The sequence below is a fragment of the Episyrphus balteatus genome, chromosome 3 (genome assembly GCF_945859705.1).
Source record: "Episyrphus balteatus chromosome 3, idEpiBalt1.1, whole genome shotgun sequence".
Classification (NCBI taxonomy): Eukaryota; Metazoa; Arthropoda; class Insecta; order Diptera; family Syrphidae; genus Episyrphus; species Episyrphus balteatus.
The window spans coordinates 17476871-17495447 of record NC_079136.1 but is presented as its reverse complement, the minus strand read 5'-3'; the positions used below and the strand labels follow the sequence as shown (position 1 = coordinate 17495447).

The following is an 18577-nucleotide window of genomic DNA, read 5'->3' as shown; positions in this document are numbered from 1 at the left end:
TTGAATTTTTTTTAATCAATAGATAAATTTATTGCAAGACTGACAATGGTATTGAAAAAATTCTAAAAAATTTCAAAACCAAGCTATTAATGGTTTTCTAAAACTAAAACATGAAGCAGACCTTTGACAAAGTAGTGATTATAGGTAGGGGAATTTTTTTTGACAGTTTGAAAAACGTCATTCGAAAGATAATAAAAATAAGTTAGGGGTCTGACACGGATTTTTTTTAAGTCTCTGCGTTTCGAAATATGAATTTTTGGAAAACACCTACTTATTTTGGGGTATTTTTGGGTGAGTTTTTATTTTTTTAATTTTTTGTAGTACCTATTCAAGAAATCTCAAGCTTATAGAAAATGTAGTCTATGATTGTGTGCATACTGTGCAAAAAATTGGTATTTCAAAATGGTTTTTGACCGAATAACGGGAAAAACAATTTTTTTTGTCCCAAGTTTTTTGACCTTTTTTAACCGTTTTTTATTTTTATCTTTTTTTTTCAACAGAGAAATAGATGAAATTTATATTGTAGATAGATAACAGGACTATGCAAAATTTCATTCAATTTTGTAGTCAAAATTTTGAGATAACGGTAAAATAAAGTTTTATTATTCAACAGGTTCTATCTTTTGATTAAAAGCAAATACAAATGTGATTTAACTTTATTGAGCATCCTGATGATGTTACCTTTCATTTGGTATATCACACATAACTGTACATTCACTACAAGCTACACAATGTTAAATTAAAAAACTTGCGAAATACCTCAAAACAAACATTGGCATCGCAGAAATAAGATTGATATGATATGAAAGGTGAAATTATAAGCTTTTACATGATATCAAATTTTTTATAGGTTGTCTATAAAAAAATTGATTCAATAGCGTGAGAACATAAAATTATATGATTTTTTTTTGCTTTTTTTGATGAAAATTGATCGAGTTTCAAAAATTCAAGCTCTTTTTGTAGATGCCTAATAGACATGATCAATATACAGGAGTTTATATATTTTGAGCTGAAGCAATAAGCTTTCAGGTGGTATATCAAAAAAATAAATTTTTGGGTGATGGAAATGATTTTTTCAATTTTTTCATAAGAAATAATTGTTTTTAATAAATTTTATTTTAATGCTAAACCGGCTTTACAGACAACCTCTTTTTTTCTCATATGTATTTTGAGTTCGAATATAATTTCTTAAAAACTAAAGCTGAGGATCTGTATTATTAAAAAAAAATCAAGCAAGTATGTTATGTACCTATGTTTTATGATTTTTAAGAAATCATATTTTTTTTTTTTTAATTAACTTCAGTCCTATATGAATTTGGATACGATTGGCGTATTCCTAGTCTTAATTTTTTAGTTTATTTTATTAGTTTTTATAGTATTTGTTTGACGTTTTATTCTAATATTTATTCAAATATTCGTTCGAATTTGAAAACGGAAACGAAAATTAAATTTTTTTTCTGATTTTCATTCGACTTTTTCATTATAGAATTTGTCTCAAATTGCTACCCGGATTGAAAATTGCAAAAATGTTTCGGATTGTAGGTCCGTTGGTTTTTCGAAACACTTACGAATACGAAATTCAGAACAGCTTCAATCTGAAAACGGGAGAAATAGAATTCGAACGAAAATCAGAACAGCCGTGTTATTTTTTTTTTAGGGTTGCTACAGAAGCAATGGGAAAAGCTCCTTTCTAAAAGTGGTAACCACTTTTTTCAGCATCAACTTGTATTTAGTATGGTACGAAATAAGCTCTCTAACCTTTTGAGCTAATTCAATCCACAATTACTATATTTCAAATAAATTCTAAAACACCCTATGAATACATCTTCTTGACACTCTTCAATTTAATTTCAATTTCAAGCTGGTAAAACTGTGAGATCATGCTTTTCACCCAAACTCCAAACAGGTATTTTTCCCGGAGCTCCTACATAAGATATTCGTATTTCATTTCCCTATTTGAGGCAATAACTGTCCATTTTTACAATTCTATTTGATGTGCATTCCATATTTCTTATATAATAAATAAGTATTTGAAAAATGTAGCCCGAATGCCTAATGTAGATGAACTCTTTAAGTTTCAGTTAGCAAAACCTCTTAGGATGAAACTGAATTTCACAGGCAATTTATTCGTTGACAATAAAGAGATAACATCAAAATTCAGAAATATAAAAATGCTTCCTACATAACTTTACAACATTGATGAACAATTCATGTATTTAATAACAATTGCGCATTTTTTCGAAATTATCGTCAATCAATTTACCTCAAGTGTATCTTTTCCGTTCGTACGTTTTTTTTTTTTATCCTCTCACCAATAAATCAATCAAACTTTGGCGCAGCACATAAAAGCGGTTGCATTGCATTTTGTTTCGCACCTGCTATTTGTTTTACAATGCTGGCTCTGGTGCATTCGAAATAATATTTACATACGCACGAGCGAGATCTCTTTCGTTTCGTATTCGACCCAAAAACCCAAAACAAGATGCGGAAATTTTAAATTCCGAATCTAATGAATTTTTTATTAGGTCTCTGTGGCCATTGTCTTCGGCTTTGGGTTTCATAATAATATCTACAGAATTGCAATACGCTTCGGGCCAATAAATCACTTTGCGTCAATATGTTGTTCAGGGTGTATGGAATACATGATGGTAAAGGACACTTTTTTGACAGTGAAGAGAAAATGACCACATTGCGCAATGAGGGGTCAAGAAACGGCCTTTTTTTTCTCTTGGCTTCAGTTACCCAGAAGTTGTGCCTTTTTGTTGAAACCGCTTGCAGTTTTTTTTGTTATCTTTAAGTGTTTTTTTTTTTTTTTTGCTAAAACATTGTCACTAGTGACTTGGAACATGCTCGAAGGACAGAAGATTTGGTCTTTTTTTTTTTTTTTTTTTGGTGTCGAATGGTTGGAGATCTTTTCTCATGCCGGCCGTCATGTCAAAGGTACAACGTGCGCATGTGTTTATCTTTGATGTTAAATCATAAATGTTCACCTGTTCTCTTGTAAGAAGCGAACATTGTTTCATCTTTTATTTTGTTTTAGTTCTCTTTTCTGAAGATATTTTGTTTCCAAAATCTACTTACAAGTTTAGAGCCACGCTTCTTTAATGTGTTTGGTGAGGTCAAGGATCAAATGTAGTTTTATGACCATCTTCCGGGGTCTTAGGTTTGGAGTTGTTATGAAAGTGTGTGTGGTCAAAGGGTTTTGTAATTTCTTAAAGAGCGTTAAAAATATTTAAGTGTTCTAGACCAGAGGTTTGTATTTTTGTTTATTGTTTTATGGTACATTGTGTAAGGGCATAGTGTTTTGATGTTCATTTTACACTTCTTATAGATATCCAAAGAGTTTTTTTTTCTTAAAATAGATAACATTTACTGTTTTCGGATGTGGTTATGAAGTTTTAAGCATTTTTGACTGAAATTTATTTGTTCAAGTTATTCAGTATAAAATTCCTAGACTGATTTGAAACTTTCATAACGGATAGTGTTAAAGACAATCGTTTGGCTAGTTTCTAGCTTAAGAAACTTTAGTCATCCTAGACAATAGAAAAAGACCTACAGATATGTTCGGAAGCAGAGTCTTAACTAGGACGTTCACAGGTTTTTATTGCATAAAACGTTGAATGGGTTATAAGAGAAGATAAAACCGCGGAGTGCTATTAAATGAGAGGGTCGAAATTTAAGAAAGAGGTGCAAAAGCCCCCTTTTTTGTTTTTTTTTTTTCAATATATCTCGTAAACAAAGCATAATTTTGATAAATTGATTTTAAAACTTGTTGTAGAGAATCAAATTTAATATCGAAAAAATATTTTTTTAAAATAAAATTCCATACCAAAACAGTCCAAAAAAAAACATGAAAAAAAGTCAATAAAAGCGATTTTTTAAGTTTTTTTTTTTTGCTTTTTTAACGGTATTTTTTTTTCTCGGCTTGAGAAAGTTAATAAAAACAGAAGTTTAAATTTCCTTAAAAATGATGGGCTCAAAAAGTTTTTTCATTAAAAATTAACCAAACAATGAACATTCGAACCTATCTTTATTTTACCATTTTTTGTTTTACTCAAGTAAAAAATAGACCACAGCAAAAAATTTTTTATGTTTTTGGTGTAGTTTTTGAAAAGCGCAAAAATAATTTTGGAGATCAATGCTAAATGCAATAAAGTTTCGTTATTTTATGTCGAATATAGAGTTTATCAAATGCTGTATCTTTATAATAGTCTTCACCAAAAGCTCAGTATCCCAAACACCATGGTGGTATACAGTGGTGCCTTTGGTAGTTTTAGATGTAAAAAATCCTAGCACAGCCATACCTTGACGAAAAGTCAGTAGATAAATTTGGTACACTAAAGAATATTAGTATGGGAAATACAAAAAAAGCTGCCAACTTTTTGTATTCAAAATGGTGGCATCAAAATGGTGGACAGATAAGCGTTTAAATTTTCTTTTTCAAAACAGTATATGTGTGAAAAATTTAGCTAAATTAATGCCAAAAAGGTTGATTTAGATATAACTAATCATATTCAAAAACTTTTGAAACAAAGTCAAAAAGTTCCAAATTAATAAAACACTTTTTGAGACCTTTTACTATTGTATTCCTTGAATATTTCTTGTTAAAATTAGCATAACATCTTTCCTATTTATTTTCATAAAAACCATTTTGGCGTTATATTGTTGCCAACTATGTTTTAAAGTAAAAATGAAAAAGTTTTAAATAATAAAAAAAAAAAATGACATTCAATAAAATGTAACATTTAATTTTGTTTGGAAGACAAAAATATACTTTTCTAATAGATTTTAATATTTTCATTTCGAATCCGAATTCAAAATAAATCTAGGTAAGTATATCAACACGTTTGGAAGATGAAAACACATCTTGAAGTTCTTATACCTCCAAAACATGTCAGAAATTATGTTTAATTTTGAACTCGAATTTAGAGTAGATATTAAAAAAATTTAAAAAAGTATATTTTGGTTAAAAAATAAAATGCACGACTGGGTCGCACGAATTTTCTCTTAGAGTTAAAGTTGTTTAAATTTTTAAGACTTTTTATATAGAAATTTGAAAAAAATAAATAAAATTCGTTTAAAAAAAAAATCAAATAAAATTTGAAATTAAATTGCCCTTCAAAACAAGTATGCAGTTTTAATTGATATATTAACATGCATTTTTAGAAAAAAAATTTTCAAAATCGTTAGAGCCGTTTTTTAAAAAAATAATTTTTTATAAATAAGTTTTTGGAAAAAAAGTTTTAAAATAAAATTGGTATGCCATTTTGTAGAAATCACTAATCAACATCTAAAAACAAAATTTCAAAAAAATTCAATGTCCCGTTTTCGAAAATTTGATTTAAAAAAAAAAATTTGAAATTTTTTTTTTAAATCCAAAATTTAATTGTTTGGAAATTTTATATTTAAATTATATAAATGCTTCTTCACAAAAAGTTTCGTTGAAATCGAATTAGCAGTTTCGGAGAAAATCGGATTTGAAAAAAACCGTTCTATGGCAGGTACCGTTAATAATGATTTTCCAAAAAAAAATTATCATTAGAAGATAGACCTTAGCTTAAAACTAACATTTGAATTTTTTAAACAAAACCGTTAGAGCCGTTTTCGAGATATTTCAATTTTACTAAAATCGGTACATGACAAGTACCGTTATTTTTGGTCCAAAAAAATTAATTCCAAAAAAACCTCTGGAGAGTCGCCAAATAACGCTACATACCAAGTATGACATTAATCGGTCCATCCGTTTAGGCTGTAGCTCCTTATACAGACAGACAGACAGACTGACAGACAAACGGTCTTCCGGGACCCACTTTTTTGGCATTGTCTACCATCGTAATGTCATGGAAAAATGTTATCTCAATTTTTTTTTTTTGTACGAATGCATAACTTGATATAAATAGTACCTACATATATCGCAAGTAAAAATAAATATTCAGTTTTATTGAAAATTGTACCTATTATTTTTAATATTCCATGTTGTTTAAACGTAGTTAGCAGTAGTATAACGTCAAAATCGACAATTTTTTATGAATATGTAGAAAAAAGATGTCATAGTTGTTAGTTAACATAAAATCCAAGAAATATAATAATAAAAGGTGTTAAAGCTTGTTTTATTAAATTGGAATTTGTTTCGACTTTGTTAAAAAATAGTTTAGGTGGCGGAAGCTAGAAACATGAGTCCTTAGCGCAAACTATTGCGCTACGGGGAAGGGAACTATTAAACTCTAAAAGTCATATTAAAATCTATATTTCCTTCGAACTCATGAGTATATTCCATATCCAAAAGTAGCCACCTATTGTTCATGTTACGAGTATCCTTTAAAGTTATTCTGTTTTATGACAAAACCTAGGATGTTATTGAAAATCCTAAGATTTAAAATTTGTCTCACATAATTCACTTTCACTTTTCTGTCTTAAACTTCTTACCCAATTCATAGGCCTTTCACAACAGTTTAAATATAAGTGAAAATTTCAGATCAAATATGTCACGAATTGTATAAATTTGCTAACAATAATAAAACTACAACGACGCCAGCGCCGCCATCGGCCGTCAAACCAATTTAACTATCACGAATTACTTGTAATATTAGGAATAACAATAATCATCTCTCACTCACCTGTGCGCGACGACTTTACCTAAAGCACCCGCATCTATTAATTCCATAGTAAACCGTCATCAGTGGCGCACGTTATCAGAAAAACCCCCTCAAACCCCCTACAACCCAATACAAACTCATTGTGAATGCACTTCGTTTAACAAAAATTTGAATTGGATTGTCGAACCATGGATGGTGACCAGTAATTAATATCTCGCGACTTTACTTGCAAGTTGCAACTTCTGCAACTTCTGCAACAAACTCACGTATTTTCCATGCAAATCCACTCCAACTGATTTATAGGCATTCAGCGGTAAAAACACGGCGAATTAAACAAAAATAAAAAAATATAAACGAAAAAAAAAGTAAAAAAAACAGAAAATTTGAATCGAAATGTCAGCCGACCTAGTGAACAAAGTGTCAGTTTGTCAGCGACACGGTGCGGCAGAGAGGTGCAACGTGAAGGCAAAGCTTTTTTCCATGATTTGAATTTTATTTCATGAATCTCACTTTGCGGAACTTTTATTTCCATTGCCATCCAATTCATCCAAAACAACAAACCCCCCTTAGCTCACAATACAGCCCCCCCCCCCTTTGCCCTTCAGTCACGCAGAAGCTGAAACTCTGAAGCATCGCATCGCGCAATATTTGTGTGTCAATGGTATGTAGTGAAATTATCCGCTTATTTATCGAAATGACAGCTGGATATTAATGTGTCATGAAATTAAACGTGAGCGGGCAATTTCCCAGATAAAACATTTTTCCCTTTTCGGTTCAACAAAAAGCAAAAAAGAAAAGAACTGTGATGAGGTATAGAGCAGAGGACCGTTTTTGTATATACTCAATATGCATATGCCTCGGCAAGGAGTCGTTCTCGTTGTTATGGTTTGGCATTTGGACCTGTTACATATTCGATTGGGGTTTATCTGCGTATGGCCCACAAAACAGTGTTGCCAGATTACCTTATTATAAGTTCATTAGCCCTAAACACAAGACCAAACTTCAAATCAGGGTCTTTGGCGTCTCGATGAGTGCCCGTTTACTGTCGAAGAGTTGCAAAATAAAAAACTACAATGTTTTGACAGCCATAGTTTGGATACTATTGATCTCACAGAAACGGTTTTGGGCTCAAATTATTGGAAATTTTATTCTCTTTAAAATGAATACCATCATTGTTTCCTTTAAATCTATCTTAAATGATGAAACATGCAAAAGTTGAAAGTCTTGTTTAATTTAAAAAAAAAAAAAAATTTTTTGCGTTTTACTTCGAAAACAAGGTCAATATAGGGCACAAAACTTGAGTTCTGAAAACGATATCTTCCATTAGTTCTTTTACAAAAGCATTAATTTATTATGCTTAAATGGCAACCCTAATTAAAAAAGTCAGAGGACCACTATTAGTGAATATAACTACTGTGTAAACACCAGCACAGCACAGAAAAACGGGACTGAGACCTGAACATTACCTGTCCGCAATTTGTTCTTTGTCTCTTTGCAAGGTGAATTATTCTCGTATACCTTTACGTACATTTAGGTACAGAGGCTTTCAGCGGGGAGAGAAAAGGAAATTTTTTTTGGATTATTTTGCTTTTTTTATAATTACAACCAATTAAATTTTACACGGCGTGAAAAGAATTATGAGACTTAACAACGGGATGCTCGCAATGAAAACAATGAGCCATATGGAAAGTATATGAATACGAAACACCATAGCCATGTAGCAAACGTAGCGAAAACTATGGGATGCTTCGAGATGCTATTGTCAATACACATTTGACTATAATTTTCTTTTTAATTGCCTCACGTCTCTTGGAAAATAATTGATGTTTAATATTTTTTTTTATTATGAAGTTTTATTTTTTTCGTTTGTTATTATAAATGAAAATTACTAACGAAACAATGAATAATAGAGAATGAGAAGATGGTTTACATGAGTACACAGGTAATTGGTATTTTATAAGTTAAGCCATATTGCTATTATAGAAGGGGGGTGGTCGGTCGTTGACGATAAATTTATTTAATGTGAAATATTTTTAAACAGAAATTGTAATATTTATGTACATACCTGGAAAGTCAAAGAGGGTAATGGCTTGGTTGGACCTGAAAAAAAAAAAAACAAAATAATTGGTAAGTAGCTGTGTAATTATTATTAGTATATGATATCAAGTTCGACGAAAACATAATTTACCACCATTTTATATATGACCAAGGAAATAAATTGGTTTCAGCTGAGAAATTAAAAAAAATTACAATTTTCTAAAGTTTAAGCAAGTTGGTACCAAATATCTGAAACGATATAAAATTAATTAAAAACTGAGGGAAAAAAAATTCGAATTCGACAAATTTCTGCTTCAACGGTCGTGTCGTAAGCAACACTTCCGTTGGGTAACTTTGGCCCTATGAAGTTTGTTGCTGAGTTTAATTTATTGCCTGAAAGTGCCATGAATCGCAAAGACTTGAACTATTTTTGATATTTTTCTCTGACTAAAAGTTTGTTAAGCATAAGAAAAATTAATATCAACAAACCAAACAATGAAAAAAAATATTACGCATACGCCACAGTGATCGTTTAAATTTAAAATAAAAAAAATGGCTATATAAAGTTGACACTCATAAAATTGATTTTATTTTTAGCAAAATTACATATGTATGTACATGTACATACACATTTATCATTCATGGATTTTGAAAAAAAAAAATATTCCGTTCGAACTTTTAAAACTTGAGTAAATGGAAAACAAAATTTCTATTCTTGGTCGAACGATATACGAATTTGGGAGTGTCACATAGTCTTGAAAATGAATTAAATAATACTAGTAATCAAGACTCTTTCGGTGTTCAAAATCTGCCCCTAAATTATATTCTGCGTTTCAAAATTCTATAAATTCAATATTCTGTATTTGGAATCCTGGAAATCCAAAACTTTGTTTTCCAAACTTTTTTAGTTCTATTTTTCTGCTCTTCGAAATTCTGTGAAGACCGACATTTATTCAAATGCGAGAAGAAAAATTATTTTGATATTGAAAAAAAGTGCCAAAATAATTTTTGTTTTTGAATTTAAAAATTTTGGACAAAGAATTTTAAAAACCATTAGTCTTAACAGCACTTTTATAAGCTGAATTATGGATATTAAGAATTTTGAAAAAAAAAGAATAATAGGGAGTAAAATAATAGAACACAGACTTTTGTCCACATAAAATTTTTAATGAAAATGCAGAATCTTGGTTAAACAGAATTTTTTAATGCAGTATAATGCACAACTGGAATGCACTTTATTGCTGTTATGTTAAAAGTTGCTAACAATATCAAAGTTTTTTTGAAGTGAAAACTTCTTTAGTATGATAGTGATTTGAAATAAGATGAAACAAAAAAGCAACAGGAAAAATCAATTGATTATGAATTTTTTGTTTTAATAGATAGATGAATGCAATTTATACTGTAGATTAGTAGTAGAATGAACTATAATTGTGCAAAATTTCTGTTAATTTCAAAATCCTGAGATAAGATATTCTTTTTCTAAATACGTTATATAATTTGATCTAGAACACATACAAATTTTATTTAACTTAAATACGCATGATGATTGATAACATTACCTCTAACGGTACCTTCTCTACAAGTTACACAATCTTAATTTGAAAAACTTGAAAAATACCTCAAAACACCTGTGGAGATCTGTTGCCGATGACCAGCAACCAGTGTAGGAAGTACCTCAGTTTGGAATTTCGACACGGTTGGCTTTACAAAATTCTTACTTTTTTTGTAGGCATCATAGAAATATGGTTGAAGCGTCAGGTGAAATAATAAGCTTTCAAATGATATAAAATTTATTATAGGTTGTCATATAAAAATATGGATTTAAAGGTGATGGAATAAAAAAAGGTAGATTTTTTAGATTTTTTTTGCAAGAATATTTATTTTTTAAGGTTTAACTTCTACCACGTGTGAATTTTACACATGATTTTTTAAGTTCACATAAGAATATTTTTAATTAAGTTCATAAGAAATTTAATTGAAGCTTAAAAGTTAATAAACAATATGTTTTTAAAATTATAAAAAAACATGTCTTTAAGTTGGTTTGACGTGGAAGCCATAACTCCTCCTGCCATTTCCAACCATGTGATAAAACTACTTGCATAACAAAAAAAAATTAGAAATTTCGTTTTCAAAATTGTATTCTAATGTCATTTTCGATTGGAATCACTCAAGGATTCACTCATTCTGAAATCCAATAAAACAGTTTGAATTGCTTTCACTCAATTCTATTTTTTGTGTGTTTGTGTTTGTTTTTCTGTGAAATTTAAAATGTCAAATATTGCATAAGACTTGAAAAATAATTAATATGTGAAGAAAATAGTACCTAATATTCAACAAATTAATCGGGAATTCGTTTTGCAAAATATTTTAAAAGCTTAATTTATTTGTTTGAAAATAAATAAACAAATTAATTTCAGAAAACGAAAAAAATTTGAATGAAAAATAATAATAAACAATGATTGAGTGTATTTTTGACATGTGAGTATTCATGTATTAGTGCTTCTTGATTTGATTCTTATTTGAAATCAAGAAGAGAATTTCTCTTCTGAGAAGCGTTCTGGCTGTCATTTTCATGCCAGTAAAACGGTTTCAGAAGTCTTCTGAATGATTCCGGACGCTTCCGGAGAGCCAATCGAAAACGACATAAGTGATGTCATTAAAAAAAAAGAGTTTTTTTAAACATTTTTTTTTTTAATTAAAAAAAAATAATAAAATTTTGTTTATCAGTGAAAATTAAACATTAATCGACACATAAAAACGAAATTAAAAAAAAAGCAAAAAACTAATTTGTTTTCAAAATAAAAACAAATAAAAAAATAATTATATATTAAAAACTTTTTTTACTAACATTTTTGAAAGATTTCATGCTACGGCTTGTTAAACGTTTCTGTGTAAAAACTTTCAATGCAATCGATTAATTCATTTAGGAGAAAGCAGCTCGAGTTAAGGACAGACCGATAGTACCTACCTATAGGTACTTTCTTCACGTGCAAACATGCCTTAGCTTCTTTAGTAACGCTCTGATACTTTTATCAATTTCAATGAAACTTCTACAAGAAAAAACAGTTATATGTTGCAAAAAATTTCTATTGACCCTTCTCAATTTTAGCGGTCAACAAAATGTTCCATAAAAATCAACTGGCAAAAAATTTCTATTGACCCTTCTCAATTTTAGCGGTCAACAAAATGTTCCATAAAAATCAACTGGTTTCATTAATTGTTGAGCGATAGAAAAAATTGTCATAATAAAAAAAAAAGTTACGTATACACCCCATTGACCATTTGTTTAAACATAAAAAATAGCTATTTACTATTTACTGATTTTGATTTTTGAGGTGAGCTTTAAAAATTAGGGTGGGCATATGAAAAAAAAATGATTGTCGGATCTAACCTAACCTTCTTGAAACGATCCGCATCCTTTGCTAAAATAAAAAGATATTTGCGGTATTTTTGTTAATATAATAAACAAGCACATTAAGGGGTTGTGAATACTTTTAAATTTTTTTTGAAACATAGTGCAAGGATTAGAAAAATATGACAAGATGAACACCAAATCAAAAAAGGAAAGAAAATTAGCACCTTTTAAGAAAAAGAAAGCATTTTTGGCAACTTGAAGTATTATGTGGTCATTCCAAAAAAGATCATCATTTTAATGTATACCATACGCAGACGTCTTTTCAGTTTCATTGATGTACAAATATTCACCCAATTTGAAAGTGGGACGGGGTTTCTTATCAAATTATAACACCTACCATGTAAGCAAAAACTGAGATTCTAAAATAAAAATAAAAAAATTGAACACACAAAACTGAAAAAACTCCTCCATTTAATCATTTATCCTTTAAAGTTGACTGTCCTTGCATGTGAAACCTTCTTTAAGATAAAAAAATGTATTTTTTTATGCATTAAACTAAATACGTCATATTAAAAATTATTAATAACCCAGCTTACGCATGTAATCTCTATATTAAACCCATCCCCGAAAATAGAGACACGATTTTTCTCACTCACTTCATTTTATTTCTTTTCATATTAAAACCTCCAAAAAAAGAGAAGGAAAAAGAAAATAAAAAAAACCCCATTGCTTGATTGTAAACAAGAACAAAAACATAACCTTTATTAAGTGCGGCACTCCCGAAATATTTTTTATACATATATTCCGCACACACAAAATGACTAATTAACCCGACAAACTAATTAACACACCGGTGACATAAATTCGTAAGAGCGAGTCTCTTCTCTTTCTCTCTGGCCAAAATGAATTATGACTATGACAATGTCCACAGTGGGTACCCCTCCGTGTACCTAAAAAACCACTCCATAAAAACGGAACAGCGAGGATCCCAAAATTTCCCAGGCGAACAAAATATATGAGCCTTTGACACGACGACGACGGAGGCGATGGTTGCTGCTGCTACTCTTGCCTATACTAAAAACTGAAAGCCACAGAGTCCATTTTAAAATGAGTGTATAGAGGTATTTTTGGAGCTTCTTTTTCACATTTATTTCCCAAATGCGTGAGGTTGAGGACGAATACAGACTTCACCACCATTCTCACCGAACATCGCCAAAAATTGCCCAATCGTTGTATAGATCCCAAAGAAATGTTATTTATGGGTCATCCTATAAATTAAATCATTACCTCGTTAGCACGGAGTCGTCGAAGAGGCAAAATTTATGGAGCCGAAGTCCTTAAAAGCCCGCTAAAAATGGTTCCGAAGCGCTTTTTAGTGCTGTGGCGGCAAATCAATTGAGTTTGTCCCTTTTTGGAAAAAGTATCTACATTTATTTGGGTATAAATTTATCCCTCATCTGTCAATGAATTCGTATTGAATAAGGACTTTCAAAAAAATTGACTGGATATTATGTTTATCTGTCCAAATGGGAATTACATATTTAATTTTTTTATATATTTCCATTTTTTTTTTTCCTGTTTCATGGCAAATAACATCAAACCACTCAAAATCCTTTCTAATCCATTAAATCACCCCACCATCGGAAAAAAAATCATAAAAATATAACCACACGTCGGAATTTCTTCAGTGATGATAATATACGTCTGACACTAATCCTGTCACTGACAAATACCACTTGATCCACATATGACAGCTCCATGGAAGGAAGATCCTATCGTTTTCTTCTCCTGCGTCTTCGATGTGTTTTTTTCTTATTCGTAGGTATACAAATGACAAGGGCGATTAGGCAATTAGCAGAAATGAAAATAGTATCCACTCGCGCGGTAGAAACACTCAAATGACTTTGAAATACAAAATAAAAAGGACGAAGAGGCTAAATGTGCGGATTTAATCCGTCGTTCGCTTTGTCTTCCTGTCAGTTTAACAGTCTGAGAGTCTGCTCTGGCTGAGTCGAAAAGAGTCGGATGGAATTGCAAATCTTGCAAAGGAATTGGATATAATATGGTGCCTACGAGTTTTATAGCTTTGATGATGCATGCATAGCATATACAAAAAAAAAAAAAATCCTTGTAGGCGCTTTTCACATCAAATTCGTCATCATTTGCTTTTGTGGCATTTTCATGACTTGCGCCCACCTTTATTAATTGGTTGAGTAAGTACGGTTTATTATAGTGGTGTGACGCGCGGATTTCCAGTAGCGCTGTAGACATCGTGTAGGCAATTTGCATGATGTGGGCTTTGTCAGAGGCTCATCACGTTGATTAGAGCTGATTTGGATGATATGCATTTTGTAGATTTGTATATATATAAGTTTAGGATGTGGGACGAGTGGAATAGAGGCTTGGATATGGAGTTTATTTTAATTAGGTGATGATCCTTCGTGCGGAATGGGAAATTATAAGCAGAATAAAAGGTGAATAGATTTGCACCTATTAAGTTTCAAAAATTGGAGTCTTGATTAATTCAAAACTTTGAACAAAAAAATTTAAATGGAATTGGGTTTAAGTCATTTTAAATTAAAACCAGCAAATGGTCCACTTATATGTCTTATTCAAATTAAGACTTTTTCAACAGTGTATTATTTGAGTATGAAAGAGATAAAAAAAATTGTTTCTCTAAAATCAAAACAAACAAGGTTCTCAAATGGTTGCTTAGAATATTGAAGCTTTTTTGAAAAATTCAGAAAATAATAATTTTTAATTTAATTTTAGAACAAATTTAATTTAATTAAAAACTAAAAAAAAAATAATAATATAAAATTTCTTAACGTACATGGGCCAAAAAACTATTTAGTGCATAAGAAATGTCCCTTTTTTTTAATTTCATTTTTCTTGAAGAAAAAGTACAAATTATAGTAGAAAAATTATATTGATTTATAAAATTAACATTATTTACTTTTACAAATTTGGATCGAATTGTTTACAAATCACAGTAACATTGTGGTTTACCTTGGTAACGCAGTGGTATTTAAAGTTTTAAAGCTGATTTTTGGTAATAAACTATTAAGAATATTTAATTGAAATTAATTTTTCTGTGATTTAACTTCATAGGAGACTTATACGTTGTTCCTATAGTTTCAAATAGAAATATCAGAGAGCTTAATTTTAGGTATATGATTTTACAAATAAAACTGAAATTTGCAGTAAAGTAACGCAGTTGATTGTTTTTGATCACTTTCTGTTTAAACTGTCATAAATATATAAAATATCATTCCAAACATATCGTTGCAAATGTTATTTTATAGTAGATTAAAGTATAACCATTCTATCAACTAAAATAGGTGAAAATATGTATATTGATAAAAATGTCCATATTTTTTTTTTTATAAATTCACTGTCCAAAGGGACAACTTTTTAGGCACTTAATAGTATTTTGGGCCATATTGTAAATGTTATTGGTATTTTTTTAATACATAATTTGTTTTATGTATATGTACATATGCAAATAAAAATATTCAACAAAAATTTTGTGGCTGAGATTAAAAAGAAAATATTTAATAACACATAAGACAAAGTTTAGAAAATATCACTAATCCATTTTCAAACGTTTTTATAAAAAAAAAAATAAATTAATGTTTTATGAAAAAAAAAAAAAAATTAATTTTTTTATTTCAAAAGTTGGAACACGTATTTTTTAACCGACTTCCAAAAGAAGAGGTATTCAATTCGTCTGTATTTTTTGTTTTTTTTTTTTTTTTTTTGTTTGTTACCTCATAACCTGATAATCAGGGATAGGATGTTGTGGACCTAAAAACTTAAAAAAAGGCAAAATAAAACTCTAAAAAAGGCATAAAAAGGCATTTATTGAGAGAAAGCATGTAATATAAAAATTAATTGTAGTAATTTTGAACAATCATGAGTTTTTTTTAATTTTCAGGTAACAAGCGCCTGCGATTGTCCCTTATTGGAGACTTTTCACGAGTTGATTTTTGCCGTGCGGCCAAGCTTTTCAACTCGTGTGAACGTAAGCTGCAAATCGTGCGACATATCGAGCGGCTAAAATCGACTCGTGAAAAGTCGTCATAAGTGCTTTAAAGGAGCTACAACATTTGCCGGGAGCTCTTGATTTGTGTTCCCATTTATTACTCAATTTACTTGTTCAACTCTCTCGAGTCCCTTATTGCCCAAAAAAAACTGATTTGTACTTCTCAACAACATCTTTTGCGACTGCCCTTTTCGCGGCTTCCAAATCTCTCTTGATTTTCAAAATCTGGAGAACTTCTCCAATCGAATATTGTAAATTGAGTAAGTTAGCTTTTGAACCCTGATACGTGTCGGTTGCCGGCCGCGCAATAGAACATAGAAGGCAATAGCAGACAAACAAGTTGCATAGGTAGATCCTTAATATAGATATATTGAGTAAGTTATCTTTTTGTTTGTATTTGAGTGTTTTGTGTGTAGGCATTACTTTAAAGACGCTAAAAAGATTAAACAAAACATAGAAAAAGGCAAAAAAAGGCAATAACAAGAGAAAAGGCAAAAAAAGGCAAAAACGTAAGAAAAGGCAAAAAAAAGGCAAAATAAAATACATATATTTGGCACGAGGGGGACGTGAAACGTGTTTGTTTTTAATCTATAGTGTCGTACGATTGAGCAAGAAAAAAAGGCAAATTCCACAACATCCTATCCCTGCTGATAATTCTTTTTATATTGGATAGCTGGTGGCTGCAATGTGGTCCCATTTTAATTTCGTTCAGTGCTGGCCATAGGAACTATTAAAAAACCATAAAACCCAGTTTTAGCCATAAAAGTCGGTTTAGTTTTTTGATAAAAATGATTATTAATAAATATGTTAGAGTCGTTTTTGACAAAAAATGACCTTTTCCAATTTGGTCTTTTGACACGTACCGTTAATCTTGGGGAGCGGTACGATTGTTCGCAAACTAAAATCCCTTATAACAAAATCTCGCATTTTTGCAAAAATCACGCAAAGCTAAATTTCGCATTTTTAACATCTCGCATAACAAAATCTCGCATTTTCAAAATCCTGCAGATCAAAATCTCGCATTTTAGAAAAAATCTCGCAAGTTCATTAAATTCTTGCTATATCAAAATCTCGCAGTAGAAGAATTAGTTTAGAGCGTAAAATTAGTATCTTAAATTTAAATTGCTTTTTTGGCAGCAAAATGTATAAGCAACAGAATAAATGAAAATTCGCGCGCGCGAATTAATAAATATTTTATTTCAATGCGAGATTATAAATTTCGAGATTTTAGTTTACGAGATTTTAATGTTGCGAGATTTTGGCAAACGAGATTTTGAAATTGCGAGATTTCGATAAAAAAGATTTCATAATGCGAGATTTTAAGATGCGAGGTTTTAAGAACAAGATTTTAAAATGCGGTCAATCATACCCAACCCTTATTCTTGAATCATAAAATTTTATCTACAAAGTTTGAGTCAAATCTCTTCAATGGTTTGAACTGCACCTCCAGATAGAGGCAGACAGACACACAGGAGAATTTTTGAGCCAACACAATCTAAAGGTGCAGACAAACTAAAAAAGTATTAAGGAAACCTTTTTTTGAAATAATATATAGAATAGTTCTGTGCACTTGTACTTTAGGCTAGCAGTTTGCACCACTCAAAAGTTTTATTTTGCGATCAAATATTGATTTTTTATACTTGTGAAATTTTATATTTCTTTTTTAAGGGCCAATTTTTCAACAGTCACTTAAACTGTCAGTTAGTACTTATTCCCCAGATAGAGAGAAAATCATGCATCTGGTTTTCTGTTTTTGACTAAAAACTAATAATAGCATTGAATTTTGAAAACAGAATTATTTTATTTTTTACCTAAAATTCTGAAAAAATAATTAAGACAGTTCGAATTTTTCCTCAAAATTTTGAGTTTGAAAATAAATTTTTTTAAAACATTTCTTAAACACAGGTTTTCTTACAAACATAATAGAAGAAAAAGTTATTGGCATATCAATGCAGAAGCATTCTACTAAAAGAAAAAAGAGTTCCCCATTTTATTTGGAATGCATACAAGAACTTCTGTAAAAAAACTTTTATTCCCGCCATGTTGTAAAAATGGCGAGTCCAAAATTCAAGGTCTGCTTACATTTGTCACGAAAATTAAAAATTGCTACCAAACCGAACCAGCTATTAAACAAATTAAAAAAAAAAAAAAAATCTCCCCCAATTGCAATTGTCTACTTTCGGGACAAAAAAAATTACATCAAACTTAATTATGCACCCTCCAACTCTGCATCCGTCATTTTTAGCAAAAACCTTAAATATAAAAAACCTCGTTACACACAAGATTTCCATTAAAGTAAAACCTCTAATTCCAAAAAAAAAAAAAACTTTTCCTTACATCAGCAGCCCAACCCAAATAAAAAACCAGCTCAGCCAAAAGACGAAAGAGTTTTTTTTTTTTATTTCTGTAAATGTAATAAAACAAAAATAAGAAACAAATATTCAAAAGCCAACCATGTAAGTGGCCCTTCACACATTACGTATTCATTTCCCTAAAACACACATATCCCCGTCCAGGAGCAGAGCAAAAAGTCAGTCAGTCAGT

At 30.2% G+C, this 18577-nt stretch overlaps 1 protein-coding gene across 1 annotated transcript in view; it reads right to left on the bottom strand.

Annotated features, from left to right (window-relative positions):
* Positions 1 to 18577, bottom strand: part of LOC129914148 (uncharacterized) — a 223921-nt gene that overhangs the window by 162818 nt on the left and 42526 nt on the right. Inside the window, exon 2 of the mRNA XM_055993234.1 lies at positions 8662 to 8696. Within this exon, the coding sequence (XP_055849209.1) occupies positions 8662 to 8696 (35 nt within the window). The remainder of the gene's footprint in view (positions 1 to 8661; positions 8697 to 18577) is intronic.